General features: G+C 42.6%; 1 protein-coding gene across 1 annotated transcript in view; it reads left to right on the top strand.

Annotated features, from left to right (window-relative positions):
* Positions 1-26579, top strand: part of nell2a (neural EGFL like 2a) — a 105533-nt gene that overhangs the window by 13251 nt on the left and 65703 nt on the right. The window contains exons 3-12 of the mRNA XM_055934507.1: positions 2083-2233; positions 5572-5745; positions 6699-6795; positions 9156-9228; positions 9320-9402; positions 9735-9863; positions 12967-13069; positions 15093-15184; positions 16898-17003; positions 17328-17456. Coding sequence (XP_055790482.1) covers positions 2083-2233; positions 5572-5745; positions 6699-6795; positions 9156-9228; positions 9320-9402; positions 9735-9863; positions 12967-13069; positions 15093-15184; positions 16898-17003; positions 17328-17456 — 1137 coding nt within the window. The remainder of the gene's footprint in view (positions 1-2082; positions 2234-5571; positions 5746-6698; positions 6796-9155; positions 9229-9319; positions 9403-9734; positions 9864-12966; positions 13070-15092; positions 15185-16897; positions 17004-17327; positions 17457-26579) is intronic.

Genomic DNA, 26579 nt, shown 5'->3' with positions numbered 1-26579 from the left:
CTCTTGGCATTCTCTCAACCAGCTTCACCTGGATTGCTTTTCCAACAGTCTTGAAGGAGTTCCCACATATGCTGAGCACTTGTTGGCTGCTTTTTCTTCACTCTGTGGTCCAACTCATCCCAAATCATCTCAATGGTGATTGTGGAGACCAGGTCATCTGATGCAGCACTCCATTACTCTCCTTCTTGGTCAAATAGCCCTTACACAGCCTGGAGGTGTGTTGGGTCATTGTCCTGTTGAAAAACAAATGATAGTCCCACTAAGTGTAAACCAGATGGGATGGCGTTTTGCTGCAGAATGCTGTGGTAGCCATGCAGATCACCATGCACAATGCCAAGCGTCTGCTGGAGTGGTGTAAAGCTCGCCGTCATTGGATTCTGTTGCAGTAGAAACACGTTCTCTGGAGTGATGAATCACACTTCACCATCTGGCAGTCCGACAGACTAATCTATGTTTGGCAGATGCCAGGAGAGCGCTACCGGCCCCAATTCTTAGTGCCAACTGTAAAGTTTGGTGGAGGAGGAATAATGGTCTGGGGTTGTTTTCATGGTTTGGGCTAGGCCCCTTAATTCCAGTGAAGGAGAATCTTAACGCTACAGCATACAATGACATTCTAGACGATTCTGGGCAATGGTTTGGGGAAGGCCCTTACCTGTTTCAGCATGACAATGCCCCTGTGCACAAAGCGAGGCCCGTACAGAAATGTTTTGTTGAGATCGGTGTAGAAGAACTTGACTGGCCCGCGCAGAGCTCTGACCTCAACCCCATAAAACACATTTGGGATGAATTGGAACGCCGACTGCAAGCCAGGCCTAATCACCCAACATCAGTGCCCGCAGCAAGTCCCCGCAGCAATGTTCCAACATCTAGTGGAAAGCCTTCCCAGAAGAGTGGAGGCTGTTATAGCAGCAAAGGGGGGACCAACTCCATATTAATGCCCATGATTTTGGAATGAGATATTCGACGACCAGGTGTCCACATACTCTTGGTCATGTAGTGTATATATATAAGTTTGCTTTTCACAGGAAATTTCCTTCAACAACAGGGTGACCAGATTAATATCCTACATCTGAGCAAAGAATATTCATGATTGCTCAACCGTAATGCTATCTCAGATATGTCTATTATTTCTGGCATAATGTGTATTAATGACAGGGAGAGCGGTGTTACTTTGTGGCTTCACTGAAACTTTACAGCTTCGGAGCTGCACCTTTGGATTGCAGCTTTATCTGCCAGCCGAGACAAATATATATATATATATATATATATATATATATATATATATATATATATATATATATATATATACACTGCTCAAAAAAATAAAGGGAACACTTAAACATAACAATGTAACTCCAAGTCAATCACACTTCAGTGAAATCAAACTGTCCACTTAGGAAGCAACACTGATTGACAATAAATTTCACATGCTGTTGTGCAAATGGAATAGAACAAAAGGTGGAAATTATAGGCAATTAGCAAGACACCCCCAAAAAAGGAATGGTTCTGCAGGCGGTGACCACAGACCACTTCTCAGTTCCTATGCTTCCTGGCTGATGTTTTGGTCACTTTTGAATGCTGGCGGTGCTTTCACTCTAGTGGTAGCATGAGACGGAGTCTACAACCCACACAAGTGGCTCAGGTAGGGCAGTTCATCCAGGATGGCACATCAATGCGAGCTGTGGCAAAAAGGTTTGCTGTGTCTGTCAGCGTAGTGTCAAGAGCATGGAGGCGCTACCAGGAGACAGGCCAGTACATCAGGAGAAGTGGAGGAGGCCGTAGGAGGGCAACAACCCAGCAGCAGGACCGCTACCTCCGCCTTTGTGCAAGGAGGTGCACTGCCAGAGCCCTGCAAAATGACCTCCAGCAGGCCAAATTAAGTTCCTGCATTTGTATGTAACATGCAATGAGGTAATAATATCAAGAATAACCAACATCTGCAACAATGATAGATAACCTCTAATGAATGGAAACACATGGAAATGAAATGGGTAAATTAATAATGCTGATATATTTGAATTCTCAAGTGCTACTACAATATTGTCTTTTTAATGATCAAACTGTCACTTGTTCTTTTCCCAGGTTCATCCAGGGAGGTGAAGGCCCCTGAGGATGTGTCTGCGCGGATGCTCCAGAAGCTGAGGGGCCGGACTGAGTTCACCGTGCTGGTCACCCTGAAACAGGACCACCTAAACTCTGGGGTCATCCTGTCCATCCACCACTCTGAACAGAGGTACGGCCAGAGTCCTTACAATACTTACTGAATACAATGCTAGAGTCCTCACAATACACGCCGAACACAATGTCAGAGATCTCACAAAGCACACTGATCAGAGTATGAATGGCTCACCTTTGCAGTGAAGTCTTCTTAAAATATGGGAGTGTCATTTGTGTGTAGAATGTGTTGAGGGTACATACAGTATTTTTGTGTAACTGATGCACACACACAACATGTTAATTTGTTTAAATGTATGTACATTTTAAAGTATTTTGTCTTTAATGTATTTTCCGTTATGTGTCAGACCCCAGTAAGACTAGTTGTCGCTACTGGCGTCGGCTAATGGGGATCCTAAGAAATAAAAAATAAATAAAAAAATACTGATTTGATACCTGCAGCACTAACAGACCTGTAATGGGTGCGTGTTGGTGGCAGGAAAGTCAGGCGCAGGAGAACGAACTTGGTGAAAACTGAGTTGTTTAATATATGCTGATAAAACTCCAAAAACCAAAATAACAAAAGTGGGTACAAAACCCGTCACACACCAACATAATACATGCACATCACATACAAGCAAACAATCTCCGACAAGGATATGAGGGGAAACAGAGGGTTAAATACACAACATGTAATTGATGGGATTGGAACCAGGTGTGAAGGAAGACAAGACAAAACCAATGGAAAATGAAAAATGGATCAGTGATGGCTAGAAGGCCGGTGACGTCGACCGCCGAACACCGCCCGAACAAGGAGAGGGACCGACTTTCGGCGGAAGTCGTGACAAGACCAGACTTAACAATTCTGTACAGACAAAGCAAATGACCCTGTACGGCACAATCTCATGTTATTCCTAGTGCAGCACTAAACCAAACACAGGCCCATTGTGGTTGTGAACAGAAAGGTGATGAGCCTCTCTCCCCTTCCTGGTTAGTTAGCATGCTGATCTGTTTTCCATTAGCTAGCTGTGCAGCCAGCAGATCAGACTGGTAATCAGAATGCCACATAATGTGTTGATTGAACTGTGTACATTAAAGTCAGCGCAAAGTAAAGACCTCACTGCAATGTTAATGACTTTCCCCAGCTCTGATAAGCCCAGCTAGGCTGTGTGTTCACTGCACGCTACAGGCTCGCTTCACTGTTTCATTTGGTTTAGAAATGGTTTGCTGAGTGATCCCGGCAGGCAGAGTTACTGGATTTGTGCAGCTGGTATATTGTGCAAGGCTGGGGCAGAATAACTCGTTATATCGGTTTGTAGATAAATCAACTCCAGTTCCTCTTCAGTACAGTTCCTCTTCTAAGTGGTTGTTTATCTTTTGAATAATACTTTGAAGCGAGTAGCTCCAAAGAAATCTCTGTCTTTAAAGCCAGAGCTGATGACTTTATTGGCAACTCTGGCAGCTCTTTCCATTAGTGTCACTTCATATAGGGAATCTCTATGGACTGGATAGATGGAATGCAGGGATTTCCTGAAACACCAATGTACCCCTGTCCCCATGAGTTTACTCCTCTCACTCACATCACATGGTTGTACTAGTGTTGCCTGGTGTTGTGTCTTACTGAAGCTCTCATTAACAGCCATAGAGTAGCATTAAGCTTGCACATATTCCTGGGATTGAATCTTGAAAGGGTTATCAGACCTAGAGAGACCATGATTCTTTGAAACAGGGTGAGGCATTTATATTTCACCATGGGGTGAGTGAGGTGAGAGATCTACTTTACTGAAAGGATTCTGGGAATGAAGAGGAACTGTTCAGCTGTCTGTAGAACTATGGGTGTGGTCGGTCCTCTATTGTACTGCCTTTTACCTCTGTTAGTGATGTTGAATTGGGTAGAATGGTGTGTGTGTGTGTGTGTGTGTGTGTGTGTGTGTGTGTGTGTGTGTGTGTGTGTGTGTGTGTGTGTGTGTGTGTGTGTGTGTGTGTGTGTGTGTGTGTGTGTGTGTGTGTGTGTGTGTGTGGGTGTGCGAATAGCAATTCCTCTCTCCATATTCCATCTGCTCATTATTCCTGGTTCCACACGAGACAAACTCAAAGTTCCAGTCAAAAGTTTGGAAACACATACTCATTCAAGGGTTTTTCTTTATTTTTACTATTTTCAACAATAACAAATATGGAATCATGTAATAACCAAAAAAGTATTAAACAAATCAAAATATGTTTTATATTTGAGATTATTTTGAGATATTTAGATAATTATCCCGTTGAGAAACACATTATAGTCCCACTAAGCGCAAAATAGTTGGGATGGCGTATTGCTGCAGAATGCTGTGGTAGCCATGCTAATTAAGTGTGCCTTGAATTCTAAATAACACAAACAGTGTCACCAGCAAAGCACCCCACACCATAACACCTTCTCCTCCGGTGGGAACCACACATGCGGAGATCATCCGTTCACCTACTCTGCATCTCACAAAGATACAGCGGTTGGAACCAAAAAATGTAAATGTGGACTCATCAGACCAAAGGACAGATTTCCACCGGTCTAATGTCTATTGCTCGTTTTTCATGGCCCAAGCAAGTCTAGTCTTCTTATTGGTGTCCTTTAGTATTGGTTTCTTTGCAGCAATTCGACCATGAAGGCCTGATTCATACAGTTTCTTCTGAACAGTTGATTTTGAGATGTGTCTATTACTTGTACTCTGTGAAGCATTTATTTGGGTTGCAATCTGAGGTGTAGTTAACTCTAATGAACTTATCCTCTGCAGCAGAGGTAGTTCTGGGTCTTCCTTTCCTGTGGCGGTCCTCATGAGGGCCAGTTTCATCATAGCACTTGTTGAGTTTTGCGACTGCACTTGAAGAAACTTTCAAAGTATTTTAAATTTTCCGGATTGACTGACCTTCATGTCTTAAATTAATGATGGACTGTCGTTTCTCTTTGCTTATTGGAGTTGTTCTTGCCATAATATGGACTTTGTCTTTTACCAAATAGGGCTGTCTTCTGTATACCACCTCTACCATGTCACAACACAGCTGATTGGCTCAAACGCATTAAGGAGGAAAGAAAATGTACTTTTAACAAGGCACACCTTTTAATTGAAATGCATTCCATGTGACTTCCTCGTGAAGCTGGTTGAGAGAATGCTAAGCGTATGCAAAGCTGTCATCAATGCAAAGGGTGGCTACTTTGAAGAATCTCAAATCTCAAATATAATTTGATTTGTTTAACACTTTGGTTACTACATGATTCCATATGTGTGATTTCATAGTTTTGACATCTTCATATTATTCTACAGTGTAGAAAATAGTAAAAGTAAAGAAAAATCCTTGAATGAGTAGGTGTGTCCAAACCTTTTGACTGGTACTGTATGTCTAAATCAATTCCTTTCTCCATATTCTGTTCGCTTGTCCATTCAGGTTCCTGGAGTTGGAGAGCAGTGGGCAACGCAGTGAGGTGCGCCTCCACTACCGCACCAAGGGTCAGCAGGCCCACACTGAGGTGTTTCCCTACAGCCTGGCAGACGGACAGTGGCACAAGGTCTCTGTGGCAGTCAGCGCCTCCCACATCATATTGCACGTCGACTGCAACAGGTACGCTTCATGAATGCCATAGTAATGAAACTAATCAGGTTTAATTTATTCCAGTATATCGGTATTCATTCATTGTCCGTTTAGGATTTTTACTTTACCTTCTATAACAATATTTTAATGTTTGATTTGTTTGCAATAAATAATTCCTTAATGACTCAAAAAAATGATGGAAAACATCTGTTTTTATCGTTGTGAAACAACTGCTAAGCTGAGAACTGCTAGCTAACTTTCTAGCACAAGTCAACAACTTCGGGAGGGCAAGCTTGCAAAATAGATCCAAAGAAATCGGACTACCCCTAGTGGCGAAAGTAAAAACTGCAAGCCGAGTCAGTCAATTCTTCTCATAAAGGAAACGTTTGTTTGATGAAATAGAGCCATACTAAGACAAAAGAAATGTGACACAATGTGTAAATGATAACAAATTAGTGCACGATATTAAGACATTTCTGAAAATTCTGGAACTAAATTCTGAAATTGAACAAGAGGCTACAAAATAGAATTTTGATTCCTATGCAACGTTCTACTAATAGGAATACTTCACTGTTAGTTTGTCCTTTTATTATTTTTGTTTGAACAGTAAAACAATCAGCATGGAGAAAGGCCAATAAAACCACTTAGAATTTATTTGTTGCCATGCACTACCCATAAAGCATATTTAGAGCTTGTATTATTCGAAACATAAAATATGGTCAAAAATGTGAAAAATTCTGTGATATGATATTTTGGCCATATCGCCCAGCCCTAAAGCTAAGTAGCAAGTAAGATGACAGAACTGGGTGTTTTTAGTGTTAGGGGCATTATTACTATTCAATTTATTCAAATATTATTGTTTTAGTGGTAGTAGTATTAGAAGGTGTGGTGTAGTTGGCAATTATGTTTAATGATTAGCGGTAATCATGTTTTGCTGACCCTCTATGTTGTTTTGACCTGTTTCTGTCTTTCTGTCTTTGTAGGATCTATGAGAGGGTGGTGGAGATCCCATTCATGGACATACCTGATGACGCAACTTTCTGGCTGGGACAGAGGAACAGCGCCCATGGCTTCTTCAAGGTAAATATGACATGTTTTGTAAAGCTGAAAACTCTTCACGGTGGCTTATGTTTGACGGTGCGTCATAAACGGTGATGATGCTGCTTGATAAATTATTCAAATCATTGAGGAGAAAATGACGCGCGTTGGCTCATGGACCTTGTTTTCCCACAACCCACGTACTCCCCACCCCCTTCCCATCCTTGGTTGTTTAACCATTGACTTTATTTATCAAGTCTGGGGATTTAATTGGTCACATTTCTCGAGTTTGCCAATATAAATGTTACATTCTTTCACACCCATCCCTCATATTACGAATGAATTGACATGTTTGTCCCATATATTGTGTCCCCCCTTGTTTACTGCTGCTGTGCATAGCCGGCGTAATTATCCCAGAAACACTGATTTGCTAGAAATCGGTAAAAGCCTTTGGAATGGACCGTGCTCACTAAACATGCCCTATTGTTTTATCAGACTTGAAGATATTTCGCCCCTCACACAGGTTTAATCCTCCCAGGAACATCCTTCCCACAGGGATAAGTTACAGTATATTGTCCTCTCATCTGCTTTTAACCACACTGGTGGTGCTTTGTGTCTGCTGTCGGGACAAACAGATCACCAGAATGTGTGTCTGCGCATGTGTGTGTATGTGTCTGTGTACATATTGCATCTGTGTGTGTAGGTACGACTGCTTCTTTGTGTATCCGTCTGTGTGTGTGTGTGTGTGTGTGTCGCTTCTGGCTGTTGCATTTCCTCAGCGTTAATTGGCAGATGAAAGAAGACTTGGAGGTCACTCACTAGTCTTGTCGTGTGCCCACCACACCTTTCCCTCCCTGATTAGTGCTGGGAAAGGAAAGCCACATCTCTTCGAACGAAAAAAACATTAATTAACAAATCAGACACTCTCTCTTTGTCTCTGTTTGTATAGGGGTTTAGAGGAAGCACAAAAAAAGTTGCTTCCATAACAGTCTAGTGGCAGACACTTTTATCACAGAAATGGAGGATACCCATTCAGCAGTTCAATATTATAGCATCCTACATACACTAAGTATAGCAAACATTCGGAACACCTTCCTAACATTGAGTTGCACCCCCCCATGACATTAATAAGGGATCATAGCTGTCAACTGGATCATAGCTGTCAACTGGATACACTAGACTTGTCATGGAAAGAGCAGGTGTTCTTAATGTTTTGTACACTACAGTCAGTACGTAATATACCATGATGTGTATGAGGGAGAAATCCTTAAGATGACTCACAATTGACGACCAATTAAGTTGCACTTAGATCCTAATCTTTCATTTCCAGACACTTTGCACGGTTTACCCCTGTAGGCTACGCCTGGAAATCAGCTCGTTTTGACAGTAATCATACGCTCAATAACATTTCACACGTCATGCATACATTCATCAGTGATACGTACATGTGTTATCTTCCCTAGTCTGACGGTTTTTCAGCCTTCCACTGAGTCAGCGTCTAAATTACCGGGAGATGGAAACATGTTTAACGAAACACGACTCATGCCTGCTTCCATCTGACCTGATGTTGCCATGAGGAATCAGCGAATTGGGTTCTTTCGATTTGAATTTATGGCCAGTAAATTGAAGTAGCAAGACAATTTAAAAAAACAATTTCTCATAAGTTGCGCGGCTCCAAAAAATCCACTCAAGGAATGGAAGGGGCCAGGTTTCCATGGTTACTGAGTGTCTGGATGTGCGGTTCGGCCACAGGACGAAAGGCTATCAAATTAAGAGACCTATGAATCAAATTGAAACTGTATCTCATAGTTATGCTTATCAAAGGGAATCAGGAGAAAACAGAAATTGCTATTACATTCATGACTCCCGTATCATTGGTTCACTTTGCATCCAATTTCAGTCCAATTATCTCACCACACAGACTGTACCAGTCCAGAGAACACATAACTCAGAATAAGCTTGTCAGACTGCCTCCCCGATATTGAAACACACATTTCCAGTAACATTCACTAAATATTTCATACATTTGTTTTCTGATAACAGTATTTATTGAGGTTGTGCAAGATTTGAAGATGATGAATTGTGTGTGTGTGTGTGTGTGTGTGTGTGTGTGTGTGCGTGCGTGCGTGCGTGCGTGCGTGCGTGCGTATGTGCCTGCATGCCACAGTAAATGAACAATAAACTAGACCATGTTTCATCTCTGTTATCTCTACTCAACCTATTGCGCATTAGTTTCCTTAGCTTCTCTTTATATAACACCATCCACTGCATTGATGATGGCTATCCTCTCATTTCAGGTGCTATCTGTGATCAAGTAGGACACATTTAGTCTGAAGAGACAGTATGCTCTGTGCTGGCTGTAACTAAGTCTGTTTTTTTTCTGTGTGGGTGTGTGTCTGCAGGGTGTAATGCAGGATGTTCAGATACTAGTCCTGCCTCAGGGATTCATCTCTCAGTGCCCAGATCTCAACCGGAGTGAGTCCACACCTATTGTATTGTAATGTTATTCACCTGTAACATTAAGGCATGTCTACACATTTTGGATCTGTGGTTGGTTCTTTTCTAGCATGCCCAACCTGCAATGACTTCCACGGACTGGTGCAGAAGATCATGGAACTGCAGGATATCTTAGCCAAAACATCCAGCAAGGTACTGGGATGTATCCTGGTTATACATCTTTGTTGTCAAGGCTGATAGCTTGGGCTATTAGTTTCTGCTTCAACATGTTTCCTTCACCATCAAAGATGCAACCATACTGGCTATGGTCTACCTCCATACTTGCCATCTATAGTCTTCTTATATGAATCTACTTTGATAATGTTGTACAGTGAAGATCTCCTTTAGTGCATGGTCGACTGTAGCAGGGCTTGTAGTAGGACTTGTTTCATGTGTATAGAGATGGATGATATGCACCGATCTGAGGCTCACTCCCCCCTCTCCCTCCCCCTTCCTCCCTTTGTATCTGGGCTTGGCGTGGCCAGCTGTCCAGGGCGGAGGAGAAGATGAATGGTCTGGATGGATGCTATTGTGAGAGGACCTGCAGTGTCAAGGGGGTCGTCTACAGAGAGGACGAGTCCTGGACAGATGGCTGCAGGAACTGCACTTGCACGGTGGGCTATGTGTGTGTGTGTGTGTGTGTGTGTGTGTGTGTGTGTGTGTGTGTGTGTGTGTGTGTGTGTGTGTGTGTGTGTGTGTGTGTGTGTGTGTGTGTGTGTGTGTGTGTGTGTGTGTGTGTGTGTGTGTGTTTCAATGGCCCCATTGTAGACCCTGCCTTTGTTTTGGGCTTCAGTTCATCAAGTGTTGGTGGGGAGGTGGGGCCATACCCCATTGTTGATGGCTTATGTTCTCATTACTGCATTGGATTGAAAGGAGTGTTGCCCTAGATTCCCAAATAAAACAGGACAGAAAACAAGACGGATAGAAAATGTACGCAGTAACTTGGATTATACAGATAGAGCTGCAGGACTCAGCCATGCTGGACATACCCTCTCTAGGGTCTACTTTCCTCTTCAAGAACTATTAGAACATTTAGTTATGAGCATAACTATATACCACATCAACAGACATATTTCACCCCCTGTCATTCTACCAGCTATAAGACACCAATTCCTCTCTATGCCACTGAACTAGGGATGGGGGTTTGAAATAATTTCACCATTCGAGTAATATCATTTTTTGTCAGATATCCAGATATTTTAGAAAGTATATATTTTTTAACTTACATTTTTAACTTGAGCACTGCTGCGCAAAGGAGAGAGGTTGGCAAGGGAGAGAGGTTGGCGCTCTATTGCTGCAACTGTGGAGGGGCTGTGTGTGTGGGAGCGAGGAGACGAAGGGAGAGAGAGAGAGACGCAGTAGCCGTATCGGCTACAGCCAAGACGAGCTAACTTGTAGCAGCCACATTGTTATTTATCATCCCATATTACAGTGCCTGCCTTGTCTGGAGTAGACTAGAGAAGCCAGCCAGCTAGCTAAGTTAGCCAGCTATAGCTAGCTAGGCTAATTGAGGCCAAATGCTGCTCTTTCTCCCCAACCCCATTCAGATAAAACAACAGCCTAGCTATTGCTTGCTCATTGTAGCCTACCCCTCATTTCGCAAACTTTTAATTCCGAAATTTTATTCCATCTTGCATTGCATTAGTGAACACTCACTCCACTTGCTACACATGGAGCCGCTTTGATTGACCAACATAAACAACAATCTACACACGTGAAGGCTACCTGTGGGCTACCGGTCTTTTTATGGGGCGCACATCATAAAAACTACATTGAGAAGTTTTTTGTTTTATTAAATTAATCATTTGAAATGTAATGTTATATCCTTGTATGTAACAATGTCACACAGATATTTTTTATTTACGTTAGAAAAAAGCTTTTTCAGTTGTTAAAGGTCCAATGCAGCTGCTTTTATCTCAATATCAAATAATTTCTGGGTAACAATTAAGTACCTTAATGTGATTGTTTATTTCTCACACAATTTTTCTAGGACTGTCTGGGAGTGGTCTGAGTTGGGAGGGAAAACTGAAAACTAGCTGTTATTGGCAGAGACGTTTAGAACCCTCTTTATTATTGGTCTATTAACTCATTTGCCGCCTGGTGATGTCATCAGGCAGGCCAAAACTCCATCCCACCAAAACAGGCTGACATTTCAGGACGTCTTTGACCAACAGTTTGTTCACAATTTCACAGTATTATTCCAACATCAGTGTATAAATATATATAAAACACAGGGAAATCACATTTTTTTGACTGCACTGGGCTTTTAAAATAGGCATAAATTAATACAATATTCAGTATTCGAATACTAACGTCCGTTCGGATATTCTAAAAAATAACTGCATATCCCTACAATGAACTCCTCAAATGAGCGGATCTGTGGATTTGCGCCAGCTGATGAGGTGTACTATGAGGAGATCCCGTATTGCTTAGTACATTATATTGGTTTAATGTGAGTATTCTTTTTTATTCAACTAGGCAAGTCCATTAAGAACAAATTCTTATTTACAATGACGGTCCTATTGTGCACCACCCTATGGGACTCCCAATCCCAGCCAGATGTGATGCAGCTTGGATTCAAACCAGCTACTGTAGTGACACCTCTTGCACTGAGATGCAGTGTCTTAGACCGCTGCACCACTCGGGAACCCTGTAAATGTACATATCTTTCACCTAATTACTCTCGACAGATGATCATTATCATCAGCGATTTGTTTCACCCCGCTCATCCAATGAATCGTCGGTGCTCATAGACTTGTCGTGTCCTCGATGAAGACTGCAATTACGCCATTAGATAGACATGTTCCTTACGTTACGTGTGGCAATTAGCCGCAACCTTTCAAACTAAAAGGTCACAGCATTAAGATGGTATCAAATATAGTGGACGAGTCAATCCATGTTTCTTTAAGTAGAGTTCAGTTCTCGGGGAGGAATGTGGGTGAGTTACAGAGATAGAAGCACCTCATACTTATTCAATCCTTAAGACTGAATATCTTATAGAGACTCTAGGGGAAGAAGGCAGGGGCATCATTTCATCTTAACCTAGGTTATGGCAAACATTTTTTTACGCTCATTTACTGAATTTCTACACAATTTAAAAACTCTAAAATGCAATTTTAGAAAACAAGCAAAATGGACTCCAGCCATTATCACCGTGTACAGTAGCTGTAGCTCTATTCACCTCAGTCAATAGGGGACTGAACATTCTACAAACAGCTGCCTGCTATGCACTAGCTCAGCACTGGGATTAAAACTTTAGTTTAGTTTCATGTCTAGTCAAACAGCAGTTACCTAGCCAAAGCCTTCTACTACAGCCATCTTTACCTCTGCAATGTGTTGAGAAAAAGTCCTGCTGGTTCCTGCAGCTGCGTCGATGTGCTCTTCCACAGAGAGGAAGATGTGAAGCGAAAGGTTTCATTCTCGCCCAAATCTGTCCAAAATAAGCCCAATGCATTTCTATGGGCTTATTTTGGTCCTAAGCTTGTCGCCTGCTTTCCCGCCTTTGGGACAACGACTCCCATTGTTAGGGCGGAGACATGAGCATCTCGTCATTATATGCAGATCTCTGCTCTCCATAAAGCGAGCCAGACATTACAAACAACCTTCCTTCCTCTCCCAGGCATCCGCAAGTCCCAATTGACGTCAGTGGAAGAAGGTTGTGTTTAATACTGTTGCCTGTCAGTTTCAGTGACTTCCTGTCATTTCTCTCTCCCACAGAATGGCACAGTGCAGTGTGAGACCATCTCCTGCGCACCCCCTCAGTGCCCAGCGGGCACCACGCCTGCCTACGTGAAGGGCGCCTGCTGCATGGAGTGCCAATGTGAGTGAAATGTCTTAACACACACACATACACATGCACAGATGGACGTACACACAGATGGACGGACACACACACACACACACACACACACACACACACACACACACACACACACACACACACACACACACACACACACACACACACACACACACATACACACACACACACACACACACACACACACACACACACACACACAAAGGCTGCCTTGACAACTGACCACAGCTCTGCATTGCTAAACTGCTCCCCAACATGCCTCCTGAGATGCTCCATCCTTTTGCATATACATGGACCAATTATTTAACAGCCAGCTTATCAACACAGGTGGCCACATTGACAACAAACGGGAAACAGACACCAGGGTTCGCAGGATGTGAGATAAACTAGTTCCTGTTTACACTAGACAGGATGATGCTACTGTATGAGGCGGGGGAGCTCATCATGGACTTTCAAATCGTTTTTTTCTTCTTTTTTTTAAACGTATTTGAAGTTGAGGAAAAACAACATGAAAAACATGTTTATCTGGAGAAAGAAAAGGGAATTGTGAAATGGATGCAGGATGCCGTTGGAGCAGCCTTGTGTTTGGCTGAGCAGACCATGAAACATTAAGATAAATGTCTGTATGTTTTATTTGATCAATAACCGCTTAGCCCGTGGATGTGTTCTTTTCAGATAAATAATTCTGTTTCATCACGTATCTACACAGAGAGAAGGTTTTTCTAGCAGACTCGGAAGATAGGAAAGCAGCGCTATTAGCCTCCTATATACAGGGCCTTACCAACCACTTATATTTCCTCAATTTCTGTTTTCAACATAGAGATGGATTTTAAAGAATATTAGCTCCATAGTGAGTGATGTGTTTACCTTTCAAAAGCAATAGAGGCAGTATAGTTCCTGAGATTACATTCCTCTTAAACATGCATGCTGTACGTCACACATTCCAAGGTTCTCTCAACATTGTGTTTGGTCTCAATAAGCCTCTTGTTATTATTAAGAAGAGCTAGTTCCACTGTATAACGTGTGGCAGACTATATATTTTTAGAGGCCTGGGTTACACAGTACATATTTTCAAGTGTAAATTGAATTAAATTCAAACTCACTGCAAAACTCACACACACACACCATCAACACACAAACACGCACAAGCTGATCCATGGGAATCAGACTCAGTCAAACTATTCATACCACATTCAGTTTGACTCTTTATCAAAGGAAATCCATTAGCTTAGCTCGCTAATCATGCTGTGTTGGCATAAACACTCCCCCTCCCTACCCAACTCTGCACTGCGTTGTGACGGGCGGAGGCGGTTGAAAGGCCTGTAAGCATCCTAATCTGACATCAACACACTGGTATAAATCCTCCTTAACTCTGCCACCTCTGTGTCTCTGTGTACAGCACTGAGGTAGACAAAGACAGGGCTCATTAAGCTTGCTTTGGTGTTAGAGACTCAAAGGAAGACTCCCTCTCCAAATGAAAACCTTATCTGTTCACCTACTGTACATTACCTCCTCACGGAGCGGGAGGCAGGGAGCTAGGTTCTGGTTCGGATGACTTGTCAAGCATAATGTTTTTAATAGCTTTTTCAAAACTTCATCAATGCTTTTCCTGGTCATCAATTTAGTTTGTTTTACTGGTTCTTGTGCAGATATAATAATTCACAGTTTGATTGACGGGTGAAATGGCTTGGGGGTTAGGGTTTGGCCTATATACGTTTTCCTCTAGCAATTCTGATAATCAGGTAGCCTATCCACTCAAACCTCCACATCAAACTGACATATTTAATAGGATTTTCTGCCCAAGTAAGATCATCGCCTTTCCCCCAGTCATACTGTGTCACGTTGAAGTCCAATGCTCCCACTCTGTTTTCAGATAGGGACAGACATGAAAATCTTTCTTATGTGGCTTCACCGCAGCAGGTTGCCACAGACTGCCACAGTGTAGTGAATATCGCCTTTTTTTGTGCACTGCCGTTTGTGTGTGTGTGTGTGTGTGTGTGTATGTGTGTGCGTCTATTTCCAGTGGTATGCCTGTTCAAAAAAGAAGAGTTGGTGGAGGGAGATCAGAAAGCGGTACGCGACAACTCCGGCAGATGCCAGCTGTCCGAGTGCAGGGTGAGTACACAGCCCTTATGCTATTGGTGTTTTCCTACCTACATCACTACTTGGTTTAAACAAACTCCCACAACTGCCACGAAAATACACAATAATTCAAGCAACCAAGCACTTACAGTGTATTAATTTTCATCACAAGGTGTAGGACAGCCTCGTTAAATAGTGATTCCAGACTAGAGTTGCTCTCATCAGGCCAGAGGCTAAATCAAGCCTGAATGAGAGACTGCAGTCGGCCGTCAACATCAGCTAAATTTATTGATCTGTTTTTTCCTATGCTCTCTATGGGGAAAGTAAATGGGCAGGACTGAGTAATTGAGTTTCCAGGAGGGGCCCAAACCGTCATAGCATGACAATCACTGTTTTGATCAATCATCATCAAATATATCTCCTATATTCCTGTATGACCATATAGATTGTGCAGTGTGAGACTGATGGCTGTATGGTGAGATCAGACACCTGGCCCATTGGCAGCCCTTGCTTTCTGACTGCAACTGCTTTCTTATACAGACACAGGCACTGACATAGCTACAGACACATATAGACACATAGGCACAGACGGACACAGAAACAGTCTCAGACATAGGCTGCAGATCAAAGGACTGTGTAATGGGAATAGTGTGAGACGTCCTGGTCCTATAGTCTCAAGCAGGATGGCCGTCTGGGTAAGCAAGCCTAAGTATCTTAAATTGAGTGATAATTGTTTTTCTTTCATTTTTCTTCCAAGCTAAATTATCTAACATCATTGGCACATCATTTTGCTTATACTGTATATAAACCTAACAATGACCTAATACAAGTAATATATCTTATTTCAACATATTCTTCTAGATATTTTACCTAATAAGATGATTAAGGTTAAATAACATGATTGAGGTAAAATATCTTTAAAAATATCTGGTGGAGAAATGAATTACTTGTCTTAATTTTGCTTATGTTGACCTAAAAAAGCCTTGCCTGCCAATGACGTTAGATAACTTAGCTTAAAAAAATTACTTTAAGTGAATTATCACTCAATTTAAGATATTTAGTCTTGATTAGATGTAACTTTTTGCAGTGTGCTGCTGGTTTTGGGAGTTTTTGTTGTTGTTTGGGGGGGGGGGGGGCGTGGCAAACATAGAGACACAACTATTTGATTGTGGCTGAATAGTGGCTGACCTCACCCTGTGTGGAACGTAGCTAGTCATAGAAGTGTTCTGAGTTGGTTTGTTTGATTGGTTTTCTCTGGCTGAGTGTTTCGCGGTTGTGTGTTAATGATGTTAATGATCATGAATCAGCATCCGTCAGGTATACAGAGTGGAGAGGAGTCAGGCATTAAAGATGGCTGTTAAAGAGATGGTGGGAGAGGGAGCTCCCTAATTACATTTACTCTGTCTAATCACACAATCGGGGACAATTGCACTGGTTTCATATCCTTCTCTGTTCAATTTGTTATCATAAACCTCAATAGATAAGAGAATCAACATGCAGAGTCTTACTACAGCGCAGCAGCGCTAAATACTAACCTGAAATATGTATACATTACTGCTATTGACAATCATTATGTAATTTTAGTTGGGAAGTTGTGCACCGTAGCGAGGGAAGCACACCATGGATGCCTAATTGCCTCTGATTAAATTTGTGCCTTATCAAATCTGTGGGAAACCAGCAGCTGAGCTAATCTAACCCTAATGAGGTTGTGTCTCATTTTGTTTCTCATTGTTTCCCTGTTACTAGGAGATGGCTATGCATCGGGTCGTCATGACTACCCCCTGTCCTGAGCTCAACTGTCCAGAGTCCGAGCAAGTCAACCTCACCGACAGGTGCTGCAAAGTCTGCAGAGGTATGGGAAAATACACACTCCTGCCTATAAAGGCATTTCACTGTACATTAAAACGTGAAACTCTATATCAGTGGTTTCCAACCAGAGGTACTAGGACCCCTGGGGGTACTTGGCTTATCAACAGGGGGTACTTAATAAGACTCATGAGACCATAGGCAATATTCAGTTGGTGGTACAGTAACCGAATAAGGTTGGGAACCACTGCTCTACAAGACAGATTACAAACCTAAAAAGAATCAGCAAATCATTACAGGAATCATTGCAACAACAAAAAAACACCTGGAGTCTGAGAGGAGTGACCTGTGTGTAACCTCTGTGCCCTAGGTCATGACTTCTGTGCGGAGGGCCACGGCTGTGTGGAGCACTCTGACTGTATCAACTTGGAGGCCGGGGCCCGCTGCAGCTGCAAGGATGGCTTCCGCCCGCTCCGAGATGACAACGCATACTGCGAAGGTACACAAAGGATTCTAGTAGAATAATACTAGAATTGATAAAAGACCTTCTATTGAACCGTTTCTCTCCAAGAGTGGCAGAATATCTTTTCATTTTGTGAACTTAGGTTGAACTGCAAGGGTTTTGTGACAGCATCATATTTGGGTTGCAAAAATTGAAAGAAGAAAATCTTCCAACACATTGAGAGATGACATACTGTTGGACAGACTGTCTGCTGTAATTTGTGTAGAGGTATTAGTCATAGGTATGGATTGTGTGTTCACGTGCTTTTCGGAACTAGGACACTCTGAAATTTCCGACTTGCTAAGTGATTGTAGTTATATACAGTATGTGCCTCGTTCAACCAGTTAAAGTCGGAAAGTGTCCGATCCAGGGACTTACTTTCACTGACACTCAAATCATTGAATGCTAAATTCACCCGCACAGTTGATCTCTCGTTAAACCATCAATACGCGCTACATTCACCCGCACAGCTGATCTCTCCTTAAACCATCAACACACGCTACATTCACCCGCACAGCTCATCTCTCGTTAAACCATCAATACGCGCTACATTCACCCGCACAGCTCATCTCTCGTTAAACCATCAATACGCGCTAAATTCACCCGCACAGCTCATCTCTCGTTAAACCATCAATACGCGCTAAATTCACCCGCACAGCTCATCTCTCGTTAAACCATCAATACGCGCTAAATTCACCCGCACAGCTCATCTCTCGTTAAACCATCAATACGCGCTAAATTCACCCGCAAAGCTGATCTTAATTGCAACCATTATTGGTTACCACATTACCACTCCCTAAAAGCTGATGTCGGCGTTAACTTAGTCTTGCGTGCTACCAAAGTCTTTCAAGATATTTTCACCCTCTTGTGGGTGTTATCATCAAAAACAACTTGGACCTACCTTTTGAGACTAAGGGCGGTTGATCTATTTGACAATCATCCTGTACAAATTAAATAAAGTATTTCCTCATTAGCTGTGGCAATGTACCGACACGTTGTATGAATGGATAACTAATTCTGGTGTAGCTCATATTATTTGATTTGTTTTCAATTCATGTAATCCATTAAATACAACTGTCTTATCAAGATAAAATATCCCGGGACTATATGAAATGTGTTACTAAATCAAGTTGATTGAGTTTTATAATCTGTATTTTCTTATCAAATGAAAAATGCAGGCTTATAGTTATTTAAAATGAATATATATTATATTATTTTGCCATTTAAAGTGAAACGTTTGAAAGAATATAGACCTATTACGTCTATATTCTTATACTCAAATTAGATTTTGTTTACATTTATCAGCCTTGCGGTTTCCGGTGCTCCTGATAGGTCGATATTTCACTGGGGGCGGGAGTAGAGCAGACTCAGCTGTCTGGTATCATAATCACTTGACACGGTAACAACGAGAGATCAAATGATTTGCGGGGTTTTTTCTCGTGGGTTTTTGGTTGCAAGCAAGTCTGCGTTAACACGCTAGTGCATGTAATCTCCCTGTTATTAGCGTTTGAAGAAATCCAGCTGTAATGCGTAGCACATTGCTACGTTCTGCCTGTTGGTTGCAATACACCCAATGCGTTTGATCATTTCATGATTGTTTTCTTATATAACAGATGCTGATATGTTTTATACTCTATGGCGATTTGGCCCTCCACTTTTAAAGATTGGAAAATGTGTTAATACTTCAAGGACATTTATTCACATGGACTGCCTTCTAAAATGCATGCAAATAAACATTATATAAACAAACTGTGACAATAGATGTCTTTGCCGGTCCTTCCCTTCCTCAGTGAAAATTCCCACATACATCTTTGCTTCTTACTTTACGGAATCTTCCCGGGATGATCAGAGAAGTGACCTCTCCATCTGCAGTGCTGTAAAATCTAGAGTGTTTACCCAACTCATAGTAATACATGTGGGGTTCCGGGAGCTAAATCTATGGATGACGCTGATGACAAGCGCAAATAAGCCATCAAATCTCGACTCCATATCCCTTTCATCCTCGTCGCTTCACTCCATGCCTGTATGCATACATGCCCTACTTTTACCAAGCTGATGAATTCCCTCCAACTTCTCTCTTCTGTCACCTTCACCAACATCAGTGCGATATCTTTGGTTACATGTTCATTGACTCTGATAACCAGGAGGGGAAAGGCACGTGTTAAGAAGGTAACAGCCATTCCTGACCTCCTCTCAGTCTGTTTTAACATGCTAAATATGATCAGTTGGTCAGGTAATTATAATGTCTCGGGGAATTTGCATAATTGAAGATGCTATCAGCCCCCTGTCTCCAATTAATGGAGTATAAAGGTCTCTGGGCTGCAGGTTAAGCTCCTGCCGCATGGCACCACCTCAAACTCAACTCACCACCTCCACCTCAACTGACCACCTCCACCTCAACTCACCACCTAAATTCACCACCTCAACTGACCATCTCCACCTCAACTCACCACCTAAACTCACCACCTCCACCTCAACTCACCACCTCCACCTCAACTCACCACCTCAACTCACTACCTCACCTCAACTCACCACCTCCACTTCAACTCACCACCTCCACCTCAACTCACCACCTAAACTCACCACCTCCACCTTAAGCCAGCAGAGACGGGTGCTTTTGCCCACTCTAGGTTGGAGGGAAGAAGATTGGTAAATACTTGCAAATCTAGGAGGAAGACGTGTTCAAATTCCTGTACACCCAGGGTAAACGTGAAGGTCGAAGTTGTGTGCCTATTTCAATATAGGTTTTGACTCTATTTCACTTACATGTAGTTGCATCCAGTATCACCTGAGAGAAGATGCTGAAACACCCAACAGCAGTATTGTGGCATGTTTGGAAATGGATAAGATCTATAGTTGTTTCAATGCCAGCCATTCCATTCAACACAGTGGTGGTTAGAACCAGACTCATCTCGAGAGCGACCCAGGTCCCTGTATGAAATTGGATGGGGGTGTGAAGAGGGTTACTTCTGAAACTGCGGAGGGACAAAATTGACTCAATTTTCTGATGTTGTTCTCACAAAAGCAATAGATTTTTTTTGAGGGGCTTCTGGAAATCATTTACACTATGAGTATTGTGCCCTGCAAAAAGAATCGGAACAGCCAACATAGTTGTTTTGAGGATCACACATGTGTCTGAGAGAATGTTGGTGTTCCTATAATAGTCGGGACAACGGTAGCTACACCATTTTGCTGTTGAGGGTTGGTATGCGTCAGTATACAGATGGAATAGCTGTTTGTCAGCCTCAGTATCAGACCACAGAACACATGAGATGGATTCCAATAGACAGGCTTATGTGCTACACACAATATACATAATGTATACAATATACATAATGTATACAATATACATAATGTACATAAAGTATGCCGTGTACACGTACAATTCCCTTCAGCCATCAGGTTGGCATCAGATCGGTGTGGTATTTCAGGAAAAGACATACACTGGCTCTTTAAAACAGTCCTAGGTCACTGATGTGCTGAACATAGCCTATGAGATCACTCCTGTGTAAATGTTTCATAGAAGCAGTGGTAGCAGAGCCTCAGGGGGAGACTCTCCTCTCCCAGCCTCTCTCTGCTCATAGAGTGCTGTTCTCTCAGACAGAAAAGCACAGGGCCCCATTCCCTCAGAAGGCAGTCATGTAGAAGGCGTATTTTCCAACACAAATCCATGTGATGAGTAGTGTATTAAACATCTCTATTAGAGTGAAAGCCAAGCTGCTGTGGCCAAGTGACAGACTGTGATTGGCTCTAGATTGAGTCATCTGTAAAGCGCCCAAGGTTGAAGCTAATATTAGTATTCTAATACCACAGGAGAAAAGGCACGGAGCAGCTCGCATTGTTTTCTTTTACTCAAATAATTGTTTTCATATTATTTTCTGGCGTATCTGAAAATGAGTATAGTGTCTCTTTTCTTCAAAGACCTCCTTTATTCAGATGATTCACTCACACAGGCTTATTTACACAATTTTGTCTGAGATCGAAAGGACATCGTTCTAAATGCTTCTCCGTTTTGACTATTGCTATTTGCACATTGGTGGCATTCAAATGCAAACCAAATCACAAGTGGTCCAACTAGTGTATGTTTTGCATGCATATCATTGCATTCGTGTAGCGGCATAGAGTAGTAGAGTCGGGCGCTTGCAGGGGTTGCACACATGGGCACATTTTCAGGCTGGGGTCTGGGAAAAAAGTGGCCTTTTTAATATTTTTTAATATCGCACAAATGATCGAAATGACAGGCGACTTTGACACTGACAAACTGAGCTTCTGGGGTCAATAAAAACGACCTTGTCTTGAATCCATCAATAGTGTAGGCCTAGGTGTGTGGAGACACATATATTATACAATATGAGGAGGAAATTATAGTCCTAAAAAAGCCTCCCAGTTTCACTGACTCACCCAATGATGTGCAGCTCCCTCACCGTTGATGGCCGATGCTCTCATGCCAAAAGCCTGTCTCTTGTTTTACTATCTAAAACAATGCTGTTCACTCAATACGCCTATTTGGAAGTTGATATAATATTTTGTAGCCTACAGACAGATTAGAGTCTTCTCTTTTCAGCAGGAGACATTTGCTTTCCAACCGGTGTTTTCCCGCGATTGTATTTGAAATATTGTGAAAGGCTTGTTCACTGATAGATTTGCTGTGTGCTCTCGACTATACACTATGCTTTATGATTGGGCTACACACAATCCACAACTAGGCAATTTTTTTTGTTAAGCTATTGATCCTCTGTGGTTAAATTATAGGCCTAGTACTATTCTGAATTATTTCATTTATTTCTGAACAGACAATAGTACTGTAATTCTATAACTTCGGCAAATACATTTCAATTGATCTGGGATGCTGCAGCACCTCCAGCATCCTTTGCACAGCTCTGATTCTATGAGGAAATAACTGATGAAGCGCAACGCTGGAGAGATGAGAGTTGCAGGCTCATGTCTATCAGAGCAGATAGAGGGAGAGAGATCATAGACAGTGAATCTCATTCTAGTTCTGTGAGATACAGGCGCGCTTCTCTCTCACCACAGCAACGGCCACACGTTGGTCTTTAGGCTACAATGTTGCGGAAACCATAAACCTGGGCTGGCCTAACCCGAATCAATTCTTAGAATATCAGGCGTGGGCTGAAAAGCTACGTTTTCACATTAGACAGGAGAATTACAGAGGAGGCAACTCAAATTAACTCTGATTGCTTTAGTTAAAATGTTTACATTGCAAACAGGGACAATTAATTTTCATGCCACGAGAGGTACCGGATCCTGGCAAATAGGTTCCGGAACAAAACAGGCCAAAACTGAGAAGTGACGGATTAAATTAAGCACTGGTTGTATCCCATCCAGTGATAACTAGGTAGCCTGTTGCATTTTGCTGTTTGTTTTAATGTCACAAGATAGAGGGGGGCTAATTGGCATTTACCAAAGAGCATCCTACTAGGCACAGGCGCCAAATAAACTTCTTTTCCACGTTGATTCAACGTCATTTCATTGAAATAACGTGGTAACAACATTGATTCGACCAGTGTATACCCAGTGGGATGGCTCATCCCACATCACAATCACTGCTGGGATGAGCCTGAGGTCTGACACACACACACACAAACACACACACACACAAACACACACACACACACACACACACACACACACACACACACACACACACACACACACACACACACACACACACACACACACACACACACACACACACACACACATACACAAACTGCACCATCCCAACCCGCTGTGTGCCAGCAACATCCAACACTCTCTGTGTGTGAGCATGCAAACACCACGAGAGCTGACAAAACACCCTGCCGTGCTGAAAACCAGGCCAGTGTGGAAATAGCAACAGTACACGACAACAACAGCGCTCCTATCCCTCAAAAATCACCAGGCAGAGACACTTCCCTCTGTTTGTCAGCATTACCTAGCGCTACTACCACCTGTTATTCATTGGTTAGACCTCTGCCCCTTCTCTGGGATGCAGAGAGAAGGATGACAGATGATGGTGGGGATTCATTGATTCATGCAAAGAGGCAAATCTCCTCAAGATTAATGTGTGTCAGGAAGGAGAGTAAGCCCACTCACTCCGTCAGCCAAATGTCACCATCATTTCCTAACATCCCACTGGTCACAGATAGTTTTGATTTACATTTGGTTGAGTTGTCAACGAATGTGAATCCAACAAAAACAATTACTATGTATTTAGGTTAAAGTGTGGGTGAAAAAAAGACAAAATTCTCTTACGTAGATGACGTTTTGCAAATCCAATCCGTTTCCCCACATTGATTCACCGTCATCACATAGGATTTTTGTTGTAGAAATGACGTGGAAACAATGTTCATTCAACCAGTTTTTGCTTAGGGGGATGTTTGATAGCATAAGCAAGGAGTTTATTCCATAAAACACATTAGCATTAATCACACACACACACACACACACACACACACACACACACACACACACACACACACACACACACACACACACACACACACACACACACACACACACACACACACACACACACACACACACACACACACACACACACACACACACACACACACACACACACACACACACACAGCATTCCTCATTGTCTGGTGAGTTTGTTCATACCAGTCCATTATTCTAAACTCAGGTACTGTACTGGGCTAATTCCTCTCACTTCATTTGCCCTGTGATTTATCACTTGTGGTTATTGCCCTGCTAAAAAGACAATGCCTCTGCTTTTTAAACGGAGACGGAACTGTTGTTGCATCCTAATGTGCTTCTTTTCAATCCATTGTGTTAATTGTCTCGCTTCCCAAAACAGTTTGAGGCTTTTCCATGTTTGTTTTGGTCTTTTTAAAAGATCCCTCATTGAGGAAATAATTACCTGGCGTTTGGAAGAGATGAAGAGATGTTGAGCACCACATTTTCTTGTCTCTCGCCCATTAAAACACAAGCAGCAAAGCATATCATCTCTCTACCAATGTTTAGGTAATTGTTCTGAAGAGATAGTAATGGCCTCCTAGTTGTTTTACTGAGAAGCCCGTTTGGGTAGAGTGAATAAAACATGTAATTTGGAAATAAACGGAGGCTCTGGGGATTTTAACAATAAAGAAACAAGCGGATTAAAAAATTGTTCACTCCTTTATCAATTACGGCAACAGACTTTGCTAAATAAAGAAAATGGAGTTACATTGACTCTCCCTCCTACTGTTGAGGCAATAGTAGCACAATAAGTGGCGTACTGCCTAGACATATTGAGCACCTCCTTTGTTATCATAATACATAGAATCGTTAGGAACATAATACATACAGTAAGCACGTAGTGAATTGTCTGAAAGACAGAAATGTCTACTTAAAATCTCTCCAAACAGAGTAGCCTGTCTTTATACTCCGTTCACAGTCGAGGGCTAGCTAACTGTGCTGTGGTGAATTTCATTGAGTTGCTTTACTGCTCAGTCTGTTGAGACACACAGCCGTTGACTTTCCTCTGACTACTAGCCCTGCCGTGGTGGGGGACTCTGGGAACTGTGTGAGAATATCAGCAAACAATCTGGCAGCCCATTTCAGTAGCAGTAGTAGAGATTTTACATCAACTGTTTGGGTAAATGAGCCCAGGCAGCAGAGAGAGGCTGTTGGCAGCATGGGGTGGTCTGGGAGTCTTTGTGGGCCCTCCAACAGGGACGCCACTGTTATCTCCTGACTCCCAGACTTCCACACAGCAGTATGGTTGACAGATAGGAGGCCGCTCCACATTAGGAATCCACAGGGGCGTTTTATGGCTCTGCAATGACCAGCATGTGCAACAACTGGAATATGAATTCAATCTGAATTGATATGACTGAGTCTACACATTATGTCTGCCACTGTTATGTTTTAATGTAATGACAAAGAAACTACTCCAGCTATTGAGTTGAAATGACACTGATTACAATTATGTTTCGTATTCTTATCTTTTCTTATTTCTTATTGTTGTTGCATTGTCGCGAAGGAACCTGCCAGTAAGCATTTGCTTGAACAGTGTATGCCATATGTATCCTGTACATACGAGTACATAAGACTGTCCTCTTAAACAAATTAACCTCTGGCTCATCTACGTATGACTGGGATTGATTCAGCCTTTGTAGAGAGGGGGGGGGGGGGAGGGAGAGCCCATCAATCCAGTGTGCCAATGACTTGATCCAGATCATTCCATTGAGAGATAAAAGCCGCCGGTGCCTCTGTCATTCTTTTAGGGTGGCACATCGCATGTCGCTGTAGTGACAGGCCAATCAAGGAAATGGACTGGACTAATGTGGATGGAGATTGTTCATGCTCCCTCGCTGGCCGCTTGGACAGCGAGCCCCGTCGTCCACTACGCAGGCACGTTCCAACATATTTTTTCATCGAGCGTTATGTGTGTCACGGGGGGAAAGACAGACGACGTCCTACAGTTAATAGGCTCTAAATCAAAGCCGCCGCTTAGACAGCCAATCGCAAGCCAGAACAAGTGTCACCTAGGGCCCCCGCTCAAGGTTACCGCCCGCTATAGCTGCCCGCTGTGGAGAAACAGTCCGTACCTCTCTCTCTCTCTCTCTCTCCTCTCCCCCCCCCATCTCACTCTCCATCCCCCTCTCACAGCCAGTAACATGGTTCATTTAGTGAAGGCCAACTAATTTAGTGGGCGACGTGTTCAATAATTGGTGGGATTCATTGTGTGTTATCTGGTATTCAGTGGATGGTTGAATAGAAGGAATGATCAAGAGCTGGGGCAAAAGCAGAGAGTCAAGTAGAGTGGATTTGAATACAGCACAGCCAGAGATGGTGTATGCTGTGGTGGTTGGAAGAGGCAACCAAGGACATGTAAGCGGGTGAATGAGATGCAAATACAATGCATTTTCATATCAAATTATGTTTTCAAATATGGTTGGCAAGGAAGCAGAGAGTGAGTAGCCTAAGGTGCACGTGTTTAAACACAGAGTGAATAAATTACTTCAGGTCAAGGACCTCTATCTCAACTCCAGTTGGGTTTTCACAGTTGGTCTATTTACATTTGGCGTATTGCAATCTACAGTAGCCCAGCACCACTGCCATATTAATACAGTTGAGCTCTGTTTGCATTGCACTACGTTGCATCAC

Source organism: Salvelinus fontinalis, chromosome 9 (assembly GCF_029448725.1).
Source record: "Salvelinus fontinalis isolate EN_2023a chromosome 9, ASM2944872v1, whole genome shotgun sequence".
Lineage (NCBI taxonomy): Eukaryota > Metazoa > Chordata > Actinopteri > Salmoniformes > Salmonidae > Salvelinus > Salvelinus fontinalis.
Note: the sequence above shows the minus strand (reverse complement) of the source record. Positions and strands in the feature narration are given on the sequence as shown.